This window comes from Lepeophtheirus salmonis, chromosome 8 (assembly GCF_016086655.4).
Source record: "Lepeophtheirus salmonis chromosome 8, UVic_Lsal_1.4, whole genome shotgun sequence".
Classification (NCBI taxonomy): domain Eukaryota; kingdom Metazoa; phylum Arthropoda; class Copepoda; order Siphonostomatoida; family Caligidae; genus Lepeophtheirus; species Lepeophtheirus salmonis.
In genome coordinates this window covers 8610931-8627769 of record NC_052138.2, presented here as the reverse complement: position 1 = coordinate 8627769, position 16839 = coordinate 8610931, and the positions used below count along the sequence as shown (strand labels likewise).

The 16839-nt window shown below is 33.5% G+C and overlaps 1 protein-coding gene across 1 annotated transcript; it reads right to left on the bottom strand.

The window, feature by feature from the left end:
• Positions 1–6184: 6184 nt before the first annotated feature.
• Positions 6185–11272, bottom strand: LOC121122618 (uncharacterized). The gene is made up of 4 exons (XM_040717651.2): positions 10997–11272; positions 10637–10784; positions 8686–10345; positions 6185–7150 (listed from the first exon to the last, which is right to left on the bottom strand). Exons 1-4 carry the CDS (start codon positions 11123–11125, stop codon positions 6913–6915), a joined length of 2175 nt encoding a protein of 724 aa, XP_040573585.1. The 5' UTR covers positions 11126–11272; the 3' UTR covers positions 6185–6912.
• Between the last annotated feature and the right edge of the window lie 5567 nt (positions 11273–16839).

The window sequence follows — 16839 nt, the reverse complement described above, 5'->3', positions numbered from 1 at the left end:
TTTTATACGTTTTTAATATATTTAATTTTTTTTTTCCAATATGTCAGATCTTTATTTTCTCTTTCTCCTTCTCTATGTTTATGTATATTATTTTTTGTATTCTTTTACAAAAAAACAACGAGGGAAATCAGGTTTAGTAAGGTGAGTTGGAAGAAGAAGGAAGAGGAGGAGTTACACTTCGTCGAGAGGTTGTGTTCTTGTGCATAAATTAAAAAAGAGCGCGCCTAGCGTCTCCTTTTAGAATTATTTCTTTTTTTTTAGATCATTTTAATTATTCTCTCACTCTTTTACCTTTCTTTCTCCTTATTCCTTCCTAGGGGAATTACTGGCTGCGTGAGTGCGCGCATCTTGTGTTTGTAGTAGGAAAAAATAATATGCCTTTCCAAGGCGACCAGGCTTCCAAGGCTTTATCCTCAACAAAAGAGGCTCGAATTCAATATCTACGGAAGTGTAACAGGATTAAAATTTAGCCGAAGAAGAAAACAGAACAAAACCAAGCTTTATACTAGAGTTGAGACGATTCTTTCCTTTAGTGGGAATATCTCCATCCATATAGAACAATGAATATATTCAACGGTTGAAACTATGACGGGATCCATTTACTTTCAGATTCAGATGAACTTCTCTAGATGTGAAATATATTATTAGTAATTTGTTAATTAGGTACTACAACAATGAGAAGTTATGGACATAAAACTAAAATATACAACAATTTGAAATATAAATGCAATTTTACTTGGACAATTTTTAAAGCCTATGATCATTCTTCATTTATGAGTACCTGAAGAAGTGGATTTTGTTGTACTCCAAGAATTAGGACAAAAGGAAGAAACTTCTAACTTGATCATCCATCTCAAGAGATACTCTTAGTCTTATTCCGAACTGAGTATTTTACGAGGGACAACGTGATGAATATGCATCCGAGAAAAACTAAAAGGCTTCATAAGAGAGTAGAGTGGACTCCTTTATTTGGAAAGGGGAGTCCATGATAGAAACAATGAGGAGATCCATTCATGATGAGTAGGTAATTTTAATATTCAAAATATATCTAATAGTAATTAATAGTTAATTTATTTGAATTTTAGCAAAGCGCGGAATTATTTTATGTTTATGTTTATTACGGGGTATGACGTCATTATGAGCACATTGAAATTGTAAGCTATATAAGATAATGTTGCATATTTCCTTGTATCCCCCCGCCTATAAAATGGTATCACTCATAAAATAACCGAACTAAAGTCATATTTTTCTATAATATGAGCATTGTTACTCCTTACCACAATGAATGATAAATAATTATAATGCTATCAAGAAGAGTGTCGTTTTTCATCATTTTTTAGCCTAGAAATGGAAATCTGTCGAGTTCAGAAGAGGATACAGAATCTATTAAAATACTTTATAATCATAAAATACCTTTTTACATCAGTTTTATTGATCGTACTTCACTTTTGTGATTGTTTGATGGTCAAATGTCTCTGAACGATAATAGTCACGAATTACTGTAATCTCAAATATTTCTTAAACCTAACAACCCAGAGAAAAACTCAGATCAGTTTTGGATTTTGCGCTCAAACATGAATTATATATCTTTTAATTTTTCGTTAGATGAGAAGAAGAAGTCCTTTTACATTTAATTATATGTATATATTTGATGGAAAGAAGGAAACATTCCGTGTTGGTGTACATAATAGTATTATTAATACAAGGGCGTCAGAATAATGACGACATTTGAAGGGGAAAGAGAGAGAAAAGGTCGAACAGCAGCAGCTGAGCTTCTTTTTCTTTTTTTGTACTAAATCCTCCTCATCAAATGATAGACTATACAACTTAGTTGTTTATTATTCAACTTAGTTGTACAGACGGACTCATCAAATTAAATATTAGGAGGAAGGGTCCTCTCATTGGATTTTACAGAATAATTTGTATGCTATGTAACGCACGCGCTCACTCACTCCTTAAACGCGCCTGTAATTGAGAGAAGAAGAGGAGAATTCCCTATAATCTGGCAGTCTGCGCAACTATATAAACTCCTCCTGTTTTGTTCTTCTCTCCTGATATTTTTTCTGTATTTTAATTCATCAAGCCCCACTAAGTGAGGGGAAGAAGAATTCTCTCATTGGATAGGGCATCTTCATCTTATCTTGCTGCATATAAGTTCCATCCCACTTTTTTTAAATTATTATTATGTGGCTCCTTTCAAATATGACAAGTCTGCATGTAGAATGAAAACAGGCCCTGAGGGATTATAGAGTAGGGGTCTCTAGGGTGAGTGTGTCTACGGAGACACGTTCCATGTAGAAAATTTATAAATAAAAATGTGGATTTTGTAGAAGTAGAAAGAGATAAAGAGCGCGAGGATCAAAGTTATTTATTTATCGCGCTTGTGTGGAACGTCGTCGTGGAAGTTCCATGACTACTACAAACATTCTCTCTCTTTACACATAAATGCATAATAGGTAAGGTTGATAATTTTGGTAAGGATACAAAAGCGTGCGAGGAGAAGGGAAGAAATACTTATGGCATCATTGATTAAATAATATACATCTTCTTCTATCAAGAACGTTATCATTCCCGCCTTTATTATTCAATATTAATATAATATTAGATGCTGAATGTCGATAGAGAACTGAACAAAATGCCTAAAATAACGTCGCCTTCTGTCTGGATTTCTGAAAATGGAGGCCCAGGAATTTGAAAAATACTTACCAGATGAGAAACAGATGGTTTGTCGGATTTGTCGATAGCCCCCTGTCTAGAATTCCACGCCACTTATTATCATTATCTCATATCAAGAGCAAGGATATTCTTCTAAAAAATCAAGTTAATGATGAATCCATCAAGTCAGACTTTAACTCTGATCTCACAAAGATGCTTATTGCATGTAATATAACCTTATCCATTGCTAATCATCTACGTTCAAAAAATTTATGGAGAAATACACGGGTAAACCTATCCATTCCCGAGGAACCATCATTAAATTAATGGAGGATGTTGGTACTGATGTCATTTATAGAAATACATGTAAAAATGTTTTGAGTCATCCACACCAAATGACGATGAAGTTATCAGTAAAAAGTATTTACTAATATCGAAATGGAACTCTGAATTTTGTACTATCTAACAGTAAGTATTCAAAAATTTTAAATCTAACCATAAAATATGATTCTAGTTTAGCTAAACATATCAAGAATTATGATACACAACTCATTAAATGGCAAAAACAACTGCTTAAATGGTCACAACAACGGGGGTAGTAGCTTTGGTTGGTTTGCAACTAGTTTGTCTGACACTAGTTTCTTCACTTAAAGACTTGGGAATGATCATTAGGTTTTCCAATATTACAAAGTCAATAAATATTACTTTTTTATCACTTAAGGCTTAGCTATGGTTGATAAACTCCAAGAAAAGGTGTTCAGAAAACTCATAAAAGGCAAAAACAACTACTTAAATGGTCACAACAACGGGGGGTAGTTGCATTGGGTGTAGTATTATAATTAGCAATTGTGTATATCCTTCATGATAAAAGTATGTTGTTATACAAGCATAAATAATGGGGGGAAAATCTTTTTTGATGCTCTTAATAAGGAGTAATATCACCGGACATTACTACATAATTAGCTTTTGCTCTAAATCTTTAGGATGGATTTATTTTAACATTTTTTTTTGGTATATTTATTGTCTAATTTTATGATTTTAACCTTTACTTCATTATTTAATAATTATTTAGATCTCATCCGTTGAGATATATCTATCATGTACACAATTGTATATAGCAACTTGCACATTAGGAATAAACGGTGATGATCTTTTTGATTAAAATCCACGTTTGGCTTGTGTTTAGCAACTTAAAGTTAGGACATATTTCTCTGAATTCATGTCAGAACAAGAAAATATTATTTGGATCAATCTATTATTTCAATATTCTGTATTTATAATTTATTGTTATTATTAGTTATATGATTACATTTGTCTAATTTTGTATATTTAACATAAATGTATGATGGTTTATTTTTTAGTAGGTAGATTATATTTAATTTAAGCCTTCTTTTTAAACTAGGAACTTCAAATATATTACGAAATACTCTACTTTGTCGCTTCATTTGTTATTATTTTTAGAATAGGGTTCATAATGAATTACAATTTCATGGAGTGTGACGTTTTCAAATCTCGTAGTATATCTTCATTCAACATTTTGCTAATAAATACTTTCGTTATACCCTCAAAAAATTATAATACAGCAGGCAGCTGATAATCACATCATTATTTTAAACAATGATACCATAAGTATTTCTCCCACTCTTCTCCTTGCACGCGTTTTTCATTACAGAATTATCAACTTTAGGATGGATGTGTTTCTAGTAAGAGGGAGGCATTTAATATTAATGGATAGGAAAGTTTGTCAAAAACTGTTTTTCTTTTCCCTTTTCATACCATAAGTAAGGGTGATAATTTTGGTAAGAATAGAAAAGTGTGCGAGGAGAAGAGAAGAAATACTTATGGCATCATTGATTAAATAATATACATCTTCTTCTATCAAGAACGTTATCATTCCCCCCTTTATAATTCAATATTAATATAATATTAGATGGTGATAGTCGATAGAGAACTGAATAAAATGCCTAAAATAACGTCGCCTTCTGTCTGGATTTATGAAAATGGAGGACCAGGAATTTGGAAAATACTTACCGGATGAGAAACAGATGGTTTGTCGGATTTGTCGATATAAATGTAGATTATATTTAATTAAAGCCTTCTTTTTTAAACTTGGAACTTCAAATATATTTCGAAATACTCTACTTTGTCGTTTCATTAGCTGTTATTCTGAGAATAAGGTTCATAATGAATTACAATTTCATGGAGTGTGACGTTATAAAATCTACTATAACGGATAAAAAACGTCCAAGTCAATTATACGTAGTATATCTTCATTAAACATTTTGCTAATAAATACTTTCGTTATACCCTCAAAAATCATAATAAAGCAGGCAAATGATAATCACATCAGTATTTTAAAGAATGATACCATAAGAGTGATGATGAAAAATGTAATGTACTATGACCATCAGCACATCTTCAAAATCAAGTACTTCCTCGACCAACTCCTCAGCGACTACAGGAAGCACCATGCATGTGGAGAAAAAGCGTGGTCCTAGTCGACCGTCTGGTAGTACGCGTCAAAACATTGATAATCAACGCATCCCTGGCTCTGGGAACATTAAGAGTAGTAAAGGTATGTTGAAATATAGTTCTTGTATCATGAATTATTCTTAATTATTCATTGATTTGTTTTTGTTGGAAATATTCACCACATCAAAGATGGGAGTGGTCCACCTAGTGAAAAACGCAGAAAATTCGCAGTTGATCAAATCATCAAACCCCCACCTCTATCTACCTCCAACTCTGTTTTTAAAAAGAACGGAAATCCCCTCAAATGGTCTGTTCAACAAGTCTGTGATTTCGTCAAGAGCCTCCACGGCTGTGCTGAGTACGTAGAAGACTTTATGCCCCAAGAAATTGATAGCCAGGCTCTCATGCTCCTAAAAACAGAGCATCTCATGGCTGCCATGAGTATTAAACTCGGTCCTGCTGTTAATGAAATGCGTGAGGAGATCAAAGAGAACTGACGACGGTGTTCCAATACAAAAAGAGTTACATTTAAGCTAGGATCCACAACTGTAGATCCCGTCAGAGAAAGCAAATAATTTAAAAATGATCATTATTACATCAAGGATGATGTTGCTCGTCAACGTACAACGTTACTACAATATCCATTTTTATATTCACACATTAAAAATTAGTAATTCATCTCTGGTACTGAGAGTGGAGGACTCCTTATAAATATTATTCAAAACATATTCTCCTACTCATCTCTCTTTTTTGTTTCATGAAATCTTTATATTACATAGATTTATAATATATATATCTCGTATGTTGTATTTATGTGTCGTTATTATAATTTTTGTTCATTCTTTAATTTAATGTATATTATTTGAGTCCCTCACATTAATAAGTAAGTGTGTCCATTTATCATTGTTGGATGGATGTCGTTCCCTTCTCCCTATTATTTTGTCCCCATGTAGAGAAGTACATTGTATAATACTATTCAGTGGTTATTCCTCTTTACAGCAACTTATAATAATAGCAATGTTCTTTTTTAATTTCTTTATAATTAATAAAAATGTTATACTCAAAAGAAATATTTTATATACTATATAGATAATATAACAAAGACTGAATAAATCGCACGTCATATTCAATCCAATTGTAATCATTTAGAATAAAGAGTACGGTTTCACTCGAATTTCCATAATAAAACTAAAGTGATGAAGTGTGTGTTCCAACTTCCTTTCCTTTTTGGCACCAATCAATAATTTACATGATTCTCCGTTCTCCCTCATCTTTTGGATAAATACCTTCTCTTATTTCATTGTTTTCTGCAGGCAATCAAGGAGAGCGGAGAGAAAGGGATGGAGGTCCATTGACCAATAACATAACATAATATTATAATACGTGTAAACAAAAATTAGGAAATTTCTTCTTCTTTACAATACATGTAAGAAATAACTATCACTCATCAGTGATGATTTTAATGACGAAAAGGGATTGCGCAGCATGACTTATGTAGGATTATAGTAGATACGCGCATAAAATACATATACAATATATATAATCTCAGATTTATCGTTTCCATAATATATGCTAATAGTAAAAATGACTTAAACCATCGTGGTGGGACAGATAAATGACGATTCGTGATAATCATCCAAGCACATAAATATATCATAATCTTCGCATAGTGAAGGGATTTCCGTTAAAGAAGAGCGAATCATAATGCATAATTAGTTAACATAAGATGGGATCGTAAAATACTCCATTTTCTGACAGAATGGGAGAGTTCCATTCTAAAGCTCATCAATTGGATGGATGGTTGGAAGTAGAGGACGTAGAGGGCGTAGTAGAAGTAGGATCTCCTTTTTCTAATGATGAACTGCTGTGGGATCCAGAAGGTGGAGAGAGGATCGGTTTCTTTTTAAAACTAACTTTACTTAATGAGAGAAGCGCTTGAGATTTGGATTTCTCTCCGAGTAATTTGTTCTCTGAGGAGAGGCCATAGTTGAATTTAAAAGGATATGTGGACCTCATTATCGGCCTGTAAAAAAATTGAATAATCTAGAGTAAGTCCTATACAATACATTCATAATATATATTAGACAGTTTTGTTTTCGGGTTAATATATTTTTTTTCCACTTTTCTTCTGGGGATAATATTATTTTGAAACCTCTCAGGTCATTTTGGGATAATGTACCTCTTTTCTGCTTAACAACCATCAATTCAATTATCCCTTACATGATTAAAAATAAGGTGTTCATATTGTAGACCACTTTTTACTGATAAGACTAAATACTATATTTTGACTCTTGCTATCATATTTGGAACGGTACAAGGATATGAGGACATCATACCTCATAGGAAAAATGGAAAATTTCGACCCCAAAATCCAATTACTTTAAAATTGTTCTTGATTGTCTCCAGCAAAAAATGTATTTGTGCATTGATAAAATATGTATACAGGGTAGGGCAGCAAAATTTGGAATCTTAATTAATGGTAATTTTTTCATACATCTAGGATGGTTTTGCGATTATTTTTTGATATTCTGGTTTGTGCATAAACAAACCGTAATAAATATTACGTCATATCGTCATCGTGAGTGAGCAAAAAGCCAAAAGGCAGCGCATCTCAGATTTCCTAGATGCTGAAGTTGAGGTGGCGAAGATTATGAGCATTACTAAGTGCTCCAGGAGCCTAGTTTTTAAGGTGGCCAAGATGAAGAATGATGTAGAAGACCTCTCCAGGAAAGCAAGAGGTGGATGGCGCAGTTTGAAAAGGGATGTGGAGTTCCTGTACAGGTTTGAAAAGAAGATCAAGGAGGACCCCAACAAATCGATGATTCGCCTCGCCAACGAGTTATCTATGGCTACTAGTATTATCTGAAAGACCGTGAAGGGCGATTTGGGATTGTCCTCATACACGAAAACCCGACGCCACCTTCTAACAGAGGTCATGAAGGCCAAGAGGATCGGGAAATAAGGAGGAATAAAGATGTTGCCCTCCCCTTCCTCGCCAGATTTGAGCCTGCTGGACTTTTCTTTGTGCGGCACTTTGGAAAGGGAACTCAACAAAATTACACAACCAAATGTGGACTCACTGGAGGTTGCTATAGTGGCTGCGCCGGACAACTTGTCTGGGAGTTTTTCATCAACTCCTATAAGACCTTCCGGCTACGTGTAAAGGCTATGATTAAAGCTGAATGTTGGCATATTGAGTAACCAAGCTTGCAAAGGCATTGTTTACAAATTTTGTAAATTACTTTTTTTATTATTGAAAATTACAATTATTTAAGTATTTCTAAAGTTCTAAAGTTTCTTGAGTCCGACCCTGTATATTAACCCGAAAATGGAACAGTCTTATGTAAATAATATATAGCCATATCAAGGGATATCTAAGAAAAAATTTAAGCCTACAATTGGACAAAACACAAAAAAAGACTAAAGAAAGAAATCCCTTGATGCATTGCTCAATAAATTATTTATTTATCCCATTGCTTATAAAAATTGAGAGTGATAAGAAGTACCCTATTGTGTATGTTTCTATGTACGTTACATTCTTCAAAATGCCCAACTCACCTATTATCATATTGAGGTCTCTTAATAGGAAGAGGATTAGATGATCCATGCGCTTCAGACATACTTCTCTTGAGACTCCCACTCGACGACTCTTTATAATGTTGCTTTGCAATTACTTTAGACTCAATAATAGACTTGATTTCGTGTACAGATTTGGATCGCTCCAATCTCTTTAATTTTAATTTATCCCATTTAGTCTCTTCATAGGATGAAGGATCCTTTCTCCGAACTCGCCGTAGCCGAGAGGAAGACTCAGTATCCGAAGAAGACTCAATACCTTCCTCTTTATCCGTTTCTTCTTCTGAACCACAAAGAAGTCTAAGTTTATAGGTTGCATACTCAATGAAAGGTTCTTTTCCATCAAGCTGGACGCTGACTTTGACTCTCTTACTATTGTTATTATGATTATTATTATTACTGCTGCTGCTCCTTTCACCTCCGCCTTTCCAATCCAGACGATCTCGGACACGGTTCGTTCTTGATAAGAAAAGGCTATCATCATCTGAAGAGGAATCTCTGGAGGAACTCGAAGATAGCCTAAGTTTTTCATGTTTGACTTTCAGAGATTCTAAACGTTTCCTATTATGTCTCTTCATTTTACTATGATGTGATCTTTCTGATGAGGGCCCTTTCATACTATCAAGGAGACCTTGAGCCTCATCAACCTCACTCTCTGATGCGGAGGCATCGTTCACTACCCACTTTGAGAGTGGAGATACATGAGATTTAGGGCGAGGTTTAGAAGGAGTGAAGTCTTTCAGTTTGGATATGGTTCTTTTCCGTTTTTCATTTAGCTCAGCAATGACTGACTTTGCAGAGACTTCCTTTTTAGATTGGACCGAAACTTGATTCGTCGTCACCGTTGTCGTAGAGGACAACTTTTTGACATGATTAGTAGGGGGAAGACACATAGCCAAGGAAGTATTTGACTTTTTATCCGGTTTAGTGGGATTAGAAGAGGATGGAATAATACTATATTTCTTACTCTGAATTGTTTTTCTCGATGATGAAAACATGGGGTCTTCTCCAAATAGATCATCAATTAACTTGAACTTGGAAGAAGTCTTTTTCTTTTTCTCCAATTGTCCCTGAGATTCTTTAGATGATAATTTATCATACTGAGTTGATTTTGTGAGGATGTCCTCAAAACCCTCTGAATCACTTGTGTCAGCTGTGGTTGACTTAGTTTGGAGAGAGGATGATTTAGATTCTGCAGAGCTTTTTTCAGGGCTTCCTTGTTCGTCCGGCTCTTCTTCTAGCTCAATGGCATAGGAAGGAGGACCTCCGCTACTTCTGATAATCTCTTCGGGAAGATCAAAGTTATCTGGCATTTTGAAGGAGTCAAGAGTTTTGATTTCACACTCGCTTACATGTGCTTCATAAGTCGTTAGATCCTGTAGCCTAAGTGAACAAAATTCACAAGGAATGCTAGGAATGTCGTCATCATCAATGACTTCTTCTTCCTCTATCTTATCATCATCTTCTTCTTCGTGTAATTCTGTGACTCCTTCGTTCTGTTCTTCAACATTATTTTGGCTCTCTTGAGATGAACCACTTTGTTCATCATCTTGTGGGTGAAATTTATTCACGGAGGGATCGATTTCTAATAGATTGCATAACTCTTTAAATTCTATCAGGGTCCGACTTCCTTTTTGAAGGGCTAAAAAATAAAATAGTGGTTAATATATATATAGAATATATTTTATTAATAAAAAAGTCGAAGACATCTTTTATAAAAAAAAAATTCATTTTTATTCATGCTTATTAACCTCAACATCTTGAGTTGTGCCTAATAATGGGCTCCTTAGTTACTTATTGTCTTTCTTTCCTATTTTGCAAAAAAATAATAAAATAATGTCTCTTCAAATTAAGGTCATAACTCTAGGCATTCATAGAAGAAGAATAAGGCATCGATATTTATATATATGTATGAAAACTGTGCATAACTTACAAACTTCACCCTCATAGAGAAATTGTAGCAATTTTCGAATGCTGTTGGGGTGAAAATCTGGAACTGAGAGTACTGGAGAATTTCCACTTATTCGAATGTCCAAGGAATCTAATATTGATTTCAATATAGGACTGCATACAAGTATACACTAAAAAATATATATAAAAATGGGCATTCATTAGTATTATTAATTATTATATGATCAAACTCGAAATAATCCAGGATGGATACATCCCTAGTAATATAAATAATAATAAAAAAGGAAGAAAAAGGGAGAAGAGAGAGAGAGGGAGGGGGGGGGAGAACCTACTGCTGCGGCAGGAGGAAAAAGAGAGAAGATCCCCAAATGACGTCACTTACTTGATGACACTTGATGCGTTCTCCTCCCTCGGCTATAAAGAAGCAATCCGTGAGGAGCTCATTTCGATGTACATCTTTGATTCCAAATACAAGAGAATCCTCTTGGGATGAATATCTGAGATCCGGCATGGATCTAGATGGACCAGGAATTCCTAAAACACTGATGACAAGAAAGACGAGCCCTCCTCCTTCTCTTTTTTTATTCTCGTCCGTTTGCTGCGCCTTTTCATAACAATACTGCGTGTGACTGTAATGCTGCCACCGGACTAAATAATAAAATAATGTTTTCTCATGTGTTATTTTTTGTTCTTATTTCATATTATATTATCACTATCAGTTGTGACTAGTGATATGAATGTCCCAATAAATAATATAGCCATAGAAAGAATGAAATATCACTGTTGTATTTCAAAAATACATTTATTTACGAATATATGCCTCTCTGGTATTAATTTCAATATTGATGCGTGTGTATTGATATATTGACATTTTATCGTATAAAAATTGGTAAAAGTAGGAAAGATATATTATAATCTATTTTTGAGGAAGAGAGAAAAAGGAAACGAATTCCATTTCACGAATTTTTATTCTAAATATATATTACGATCAAATTACATATAGAAGTATTATAGTAGTCCTTGTATTAGGTAAGTAATTCTATCATATATGAGCTTAACTTTTTTGATGACAGAGCGTTTTGACGGGACGTCAGCATTGTTGATGTCTGCTATTTTGGGGGCCTGAATAACCTTATAAAAATGAAATCCCTATCCATTGATTTTAAGGAAAATTGTGAACCATTGGATGTTAAAAAGGGACCAACGAATACAAGGACTTAAACCTTACTGCCTAGTTGTAGAATAAATTTGACTCTATTTTCTATTAAAAATATGTTACGATCTTTTTTCCATAGTGTAGATAAGAATGAAACTATTACAATGGAAAGAATAAGATATTGTTCATTAATATTAATGAAAAAAGGATTTCATTTTTATAAGGTTGTTTAGACCTCTCCCAAAATGTCAGACATGAACAATACTGACGTCACGTGAAAACACTCTATTCATCGTCAGCTGAGGTGACGTAATGATTTGAATATGATGTTATGAATAATTCACATGTTAAGCATGTGCAATATGCTATTTTGTACATAATTAATATTCAATTTCAAAGAGCTGCTATAATCAAGTGGGAACTTGTCATCAAGTGTGTTGCCATACCATGTTTGTACATTGTTGTCATACAGGGACAGTTGAAATAAGCTATCATTTACTAATATAGTCCTATGTATATCGTTTGATTTGGAATCCACACATACCACAGCTGTTCAAACGTATATCAATATAATTTATTTCTCTAATGTAAATACATACTATTATATACTTAAAAGTAATATATAATCGAGGAAATTTGTTATTTAAACTCATACATTGTAATGTAGATAAACATGCAGAGTGCGCAAAATATATATGCCGCCACTTTGGTTTACACTCTTGGGGAAATGTGGCAACTAAGGGAGCTGATTTTTTTTGTTAGATAGCTTGTTCAAACTTGCACCAGATGGAGTAAAATGGAAGTAATTGACTAATTCTTTGTCCCAAATGTTTGGAATAGGCACTTAGCCCTTCTTGGAATCTGGGCCGGTAGCGACAACTTGGACGTGCTAGAGAGCAACGTAAAGCCTTGTATCGATATGGTTGCTAATGGGAGGCTTTAAATGTGTTAGAAGGACCCGGCTCCCTACCATACCTAAAAAAAAAAAGTATCTAATTGTAACATTACAATTTTGACGACTTCATCTCGCCGGATTTATGGGCTCCAAACTCGCTAGATCTGAATCCGATAGATTTTTTTTGTGCGTGGGGCACAATCGAACAACAAATGGACCGAACATCAAAGACGAATTTATATCAGATTACGAAGGAATTCCAGGATTTACCAAGGGACCAAGAGAGATAGAGACGGTAATTGAAGGTGGAGGGGATTTTATTGAATAAAATATACAGAATCCATCATGCTTTTAGAATCTGGATCTATTTATTTTTAATCTGATGACTGGTTGGAGAGAAAGTTACGGTTGAAAAAAAAAATCCTTTTCGAGACACAGATAGCTTACACAAATTGAATGTGGTGCGTGAACTCAAATTTCCAATTCTTTTTTTCTCATCATAATATCTATTAAAAAAAGAAACTGAACATCAAATTGATAAACCCTGATCAATATAAGAATGATCTAGAGGAGACACGCTTAGCTGTCATAACGTTTCATAAGGTCACCTACAATTAGCAGTGACGAGGGAGAAGGAAATACACAAAGAAATGGGTAAAAATTATACCCATGTCCTTCCTCAATCCTACTCAGAGTCCAACAAAGTTACTCTCTTCTTTTTTGAGCACACATAAATGTTCATTAATGTTTTGAATATAATTGAATGCAGTAGAAAAGGAAGTTCACACATCAGGAATTTAACAATAATGACAGCAGCTAAGGAGAATAAAATTCATTCGTAAGATTACCAATTCCAAAAAACGGGCCGACTAAAAAATACACATGATTAACTTCACTACTAGTGTTTGGTTTCGGTCAGGAAATCCTTGACAGGTCTAAGATCATTATATTTTTTGTTAGACCGGATTGGTTCAGTCCAACACAAAATCTCGGTGTGGACCGGTCTCATAGAAAAATTCGGTCTAGACCGATTTTACAGATAAATTGTTTATAACATGATATCATATGTATTTTCAAGTACAATGACGTAATACGAAGTTTAATCAGAGATAGCTCGGATGAATTTTAATTCCATCATCTCTTATACGTATATGGTATTTTTTCTACCTTTGTACCTATGCCATTTTTTTGAAAAAATGAATGACAGTTGATCTAGAAAAAAAATTGGTCCAGGGTCTGAGACCAAAGTCTGGACCGAAAAATTGGTCTAGAAAAAATCATTAAAGACAGAACCGAAAAAAAAAAAAATTGGTGTAGACTCAACACTAATCAGTACCTATAATGTACATGCAGACTAATATTTCATAGACTTTTTTTGGTTAATTTGGGACTTTGAATTTAAATTTCTGGAATAAATTGAGATACTCAGTAATATTAACATTAGCTTAAAGCAACATTTTACAACTGGGGTTTGCCTTGACCGTATCGGGAGTACCATCAAAAAAACAATAACTTATTTTGTCATCTAATTAAAAAAAAAAAAAAAATCATTAATGATTGTCTCCTTGGCAATCAAAAAGTGATTTTATGACGATTTCTTTTATTTTATCAACATTTTCGACAATTGTCCTTCCAGAGCACCCCAGTGCATCTTTGACATCAGAATTATCGGAACAGACTTGACAAACCAAAATTGTACGTGATTGGCTGTTACTGATACATGACCAAAAACACTATTCACATATCCAGCCGTCTGGCTTGCATTTTCAACTTGTTCAAAGAAAAATTATAAAATGACTTATTTTTGGTGGTTTTTGTATCAAAATCGGTATCTGCCTTTTTTGAAGTATCGCAATCATATCAATAATGCAGATTCCACCGATACCCATGCATAATTATTCATATGGATAATAAGACTTTTGTTAGGGATCAAATTACGGTTACAAATTAATAGAATACATAGTTAAACTAGTTCAGACACATTCAAAAAAGGAAAAAAATGGGGGGTTGGTGGGTATGAGTACATAGAAAGGTTATACAAATTTGCAGGCTTGCACAGAATTTTTTTTGAAAGTAATCATTTAGAAATAAACACATTTTCAGTACCTCATCATACATTTGAATTGTATCATAAGTCGTTCAAAAAGTCTATAATGGTACATTGAGCGGCTTACACTGAGACCATTAAGTAAGTTTTTCACTAAATATTTCTGTTCTGTATGTTTGGTGAATAATATTTTTATAACAGAACTCAAGTCGAGTCCACATTTTCTGAGTCAAATTCGAGTCATCAATATCCGTCCCGGATCCATGAAAAAAGACACTAGTCCGGAATCGAGCACTGGTTTATACAGTTCAAGATCATTTGATCTCATGTGGGTCATACCAGTAAAATAATAGAAAATAGCCTTTTGTTTACTTTTGCAAGTGATGCAGGTGAAATTAGATCAGAGGACGGGGAGGGAGGAAGCTGATTTTAAATATATAACAAAGGAGGAGTGGCGTCAAACTCCCTAATAATATCCAAGCAGAAATTAATAGACTCCTGTGCACGGAGAGTAATTAACTTTTTAAAATTTATATATATTAGCAACTAATTCTGATTGATAAATGTATGTATTTTTTTTTTCTTATCCATAATTAATAACATGTTAAACTTGAAAAAAAGTAAATATTTTTGTTATTTGCTTATGAAATTCCTTTATACATAATAAGGAATCGGAATTGTCCATAAAGATGCAATCGGAATTGTTTGAAAATTTGGTAGGGGTACATCCCTACGTATTTTCTTTTTCTGGTGTCCATCTTTGACGTGCGCTCAAACAATCTGTAAACTGTAGAAAAAGTTTTTTTTTGTGCAAAATCTTATCTTCCTTACACCATCCAATGTAAACCGAATGCACTTATACAACACGAGATACAGATTACTAAAGCCGTCTATTGGATGAATAAGGGATTTCTTTTTAGTGCACCTATTATAAATAATATCGTATCATGTCAATAGCCAGCGTGGGTCAGCGTGATTGCAGTGTGCATTATAATGTTACATCATTTAAATGCAAAAATGCATTTGATTTCAACCTACTTCATGTACTTTATTTGAGTTCTTCTGTCCTTATTGTTGATTTATTGTGATACTTTATCGCTTAGGCGGTCCAACAAGTATGTAAACCGGTGTTTTTAAAGGTTAAAGTTATTAATGCTTACAATTAGCATTATGCTCTGTTCGTTGATTAGTTTTTCGTCTTAATAGTCTAAGAGGTCATAAAGACCATATGCATCTAGGCATTCCTGTGTGATTTTAAATCATATTTTAAACTGGGCTGTCGTGATATTTTAAGCACTTCTGAAAGATGCCCTGACTGACAAATGCTTGTTTAGAGCCTTCATCTGATTCATGTGACTCTATTTGTTCTAGATATTGTAACCCTTTTAAATTTGTAACTCTTCCATTCATCATTGTGACGATAAATTTTTAATACTTTAAGTAGTTAAATTTGTGACGTGGCATTCCAAGGATAAATTGGAATAATTCGTTGATAGAAATTGTTCCTGAAAGAATACATATGTAATCCAGAGTAACTTATTGAATCAATTATGGACTTTGATTTAAAAACTATGAGTTGTAAAATTGTCAATAATGTTGTTAACTAAATAAATGTAACATATTAAATACATAATCAATTTATAATTCTTCTATAGTGAGGATGGATCAATCATTGGAAATTGCAGGGTGTTTAAAGGATTAATCAAAATCGTTGACAGAAACGGACGAGAATAGGTCATTCAGACTCAATTTTTGATAAAGAAAAATGATTCTAGTTTGCTTTATTTAATAAAAGAAGGCCTCAAAAGGGGTGTGTTATCTTGTATTATTTTTGTTCAAGGGGAATATTTGAAATACTATTTCCATACTCATGAGGACTGGTTCCTTATTCATGCAGTATCACTCTCTATTAGCAAGCAACCAATGGTTTATTTTATCGTCAAAAACTTGATTTAAGCATATAAGTAGTAGATCCTACATAGATACAATTATAGATGGGGAAAGGGAATCTCTTGGTTCAGTATCCTTATTGCCTACATTATGAAGTAAAATTTATCTTACATTGATTGAAATTAATACATTCTTATCATATTATTATGAGCAATTAAAAATGAGCTTATATTAAGA

Bases quoted from the DNA above. Each gene is read 5' to 3' on its own strand.
- LOC121122618 (XM_040717651.2), bottom strand. From the start codon at position 11,125: ATGCCGGATCTCAGATATTCATCCCAAGAGGATTCTCTTGTATTTGGA. The intron at 10,785-10,996 runs GTAAGTGACGTC...TATATTTTTTAG, and splicing joins AACGCATCAAGTGTCATCAA to TGTATACTTGTATGCAGTCC. The intron at 7,151-8,685 runs GTGAGTTGGGCA...ATTTTTTTACAG, and splicing joins AGACCTCAATATGATAATAG to GCCGATAATGAGGTCCACAT.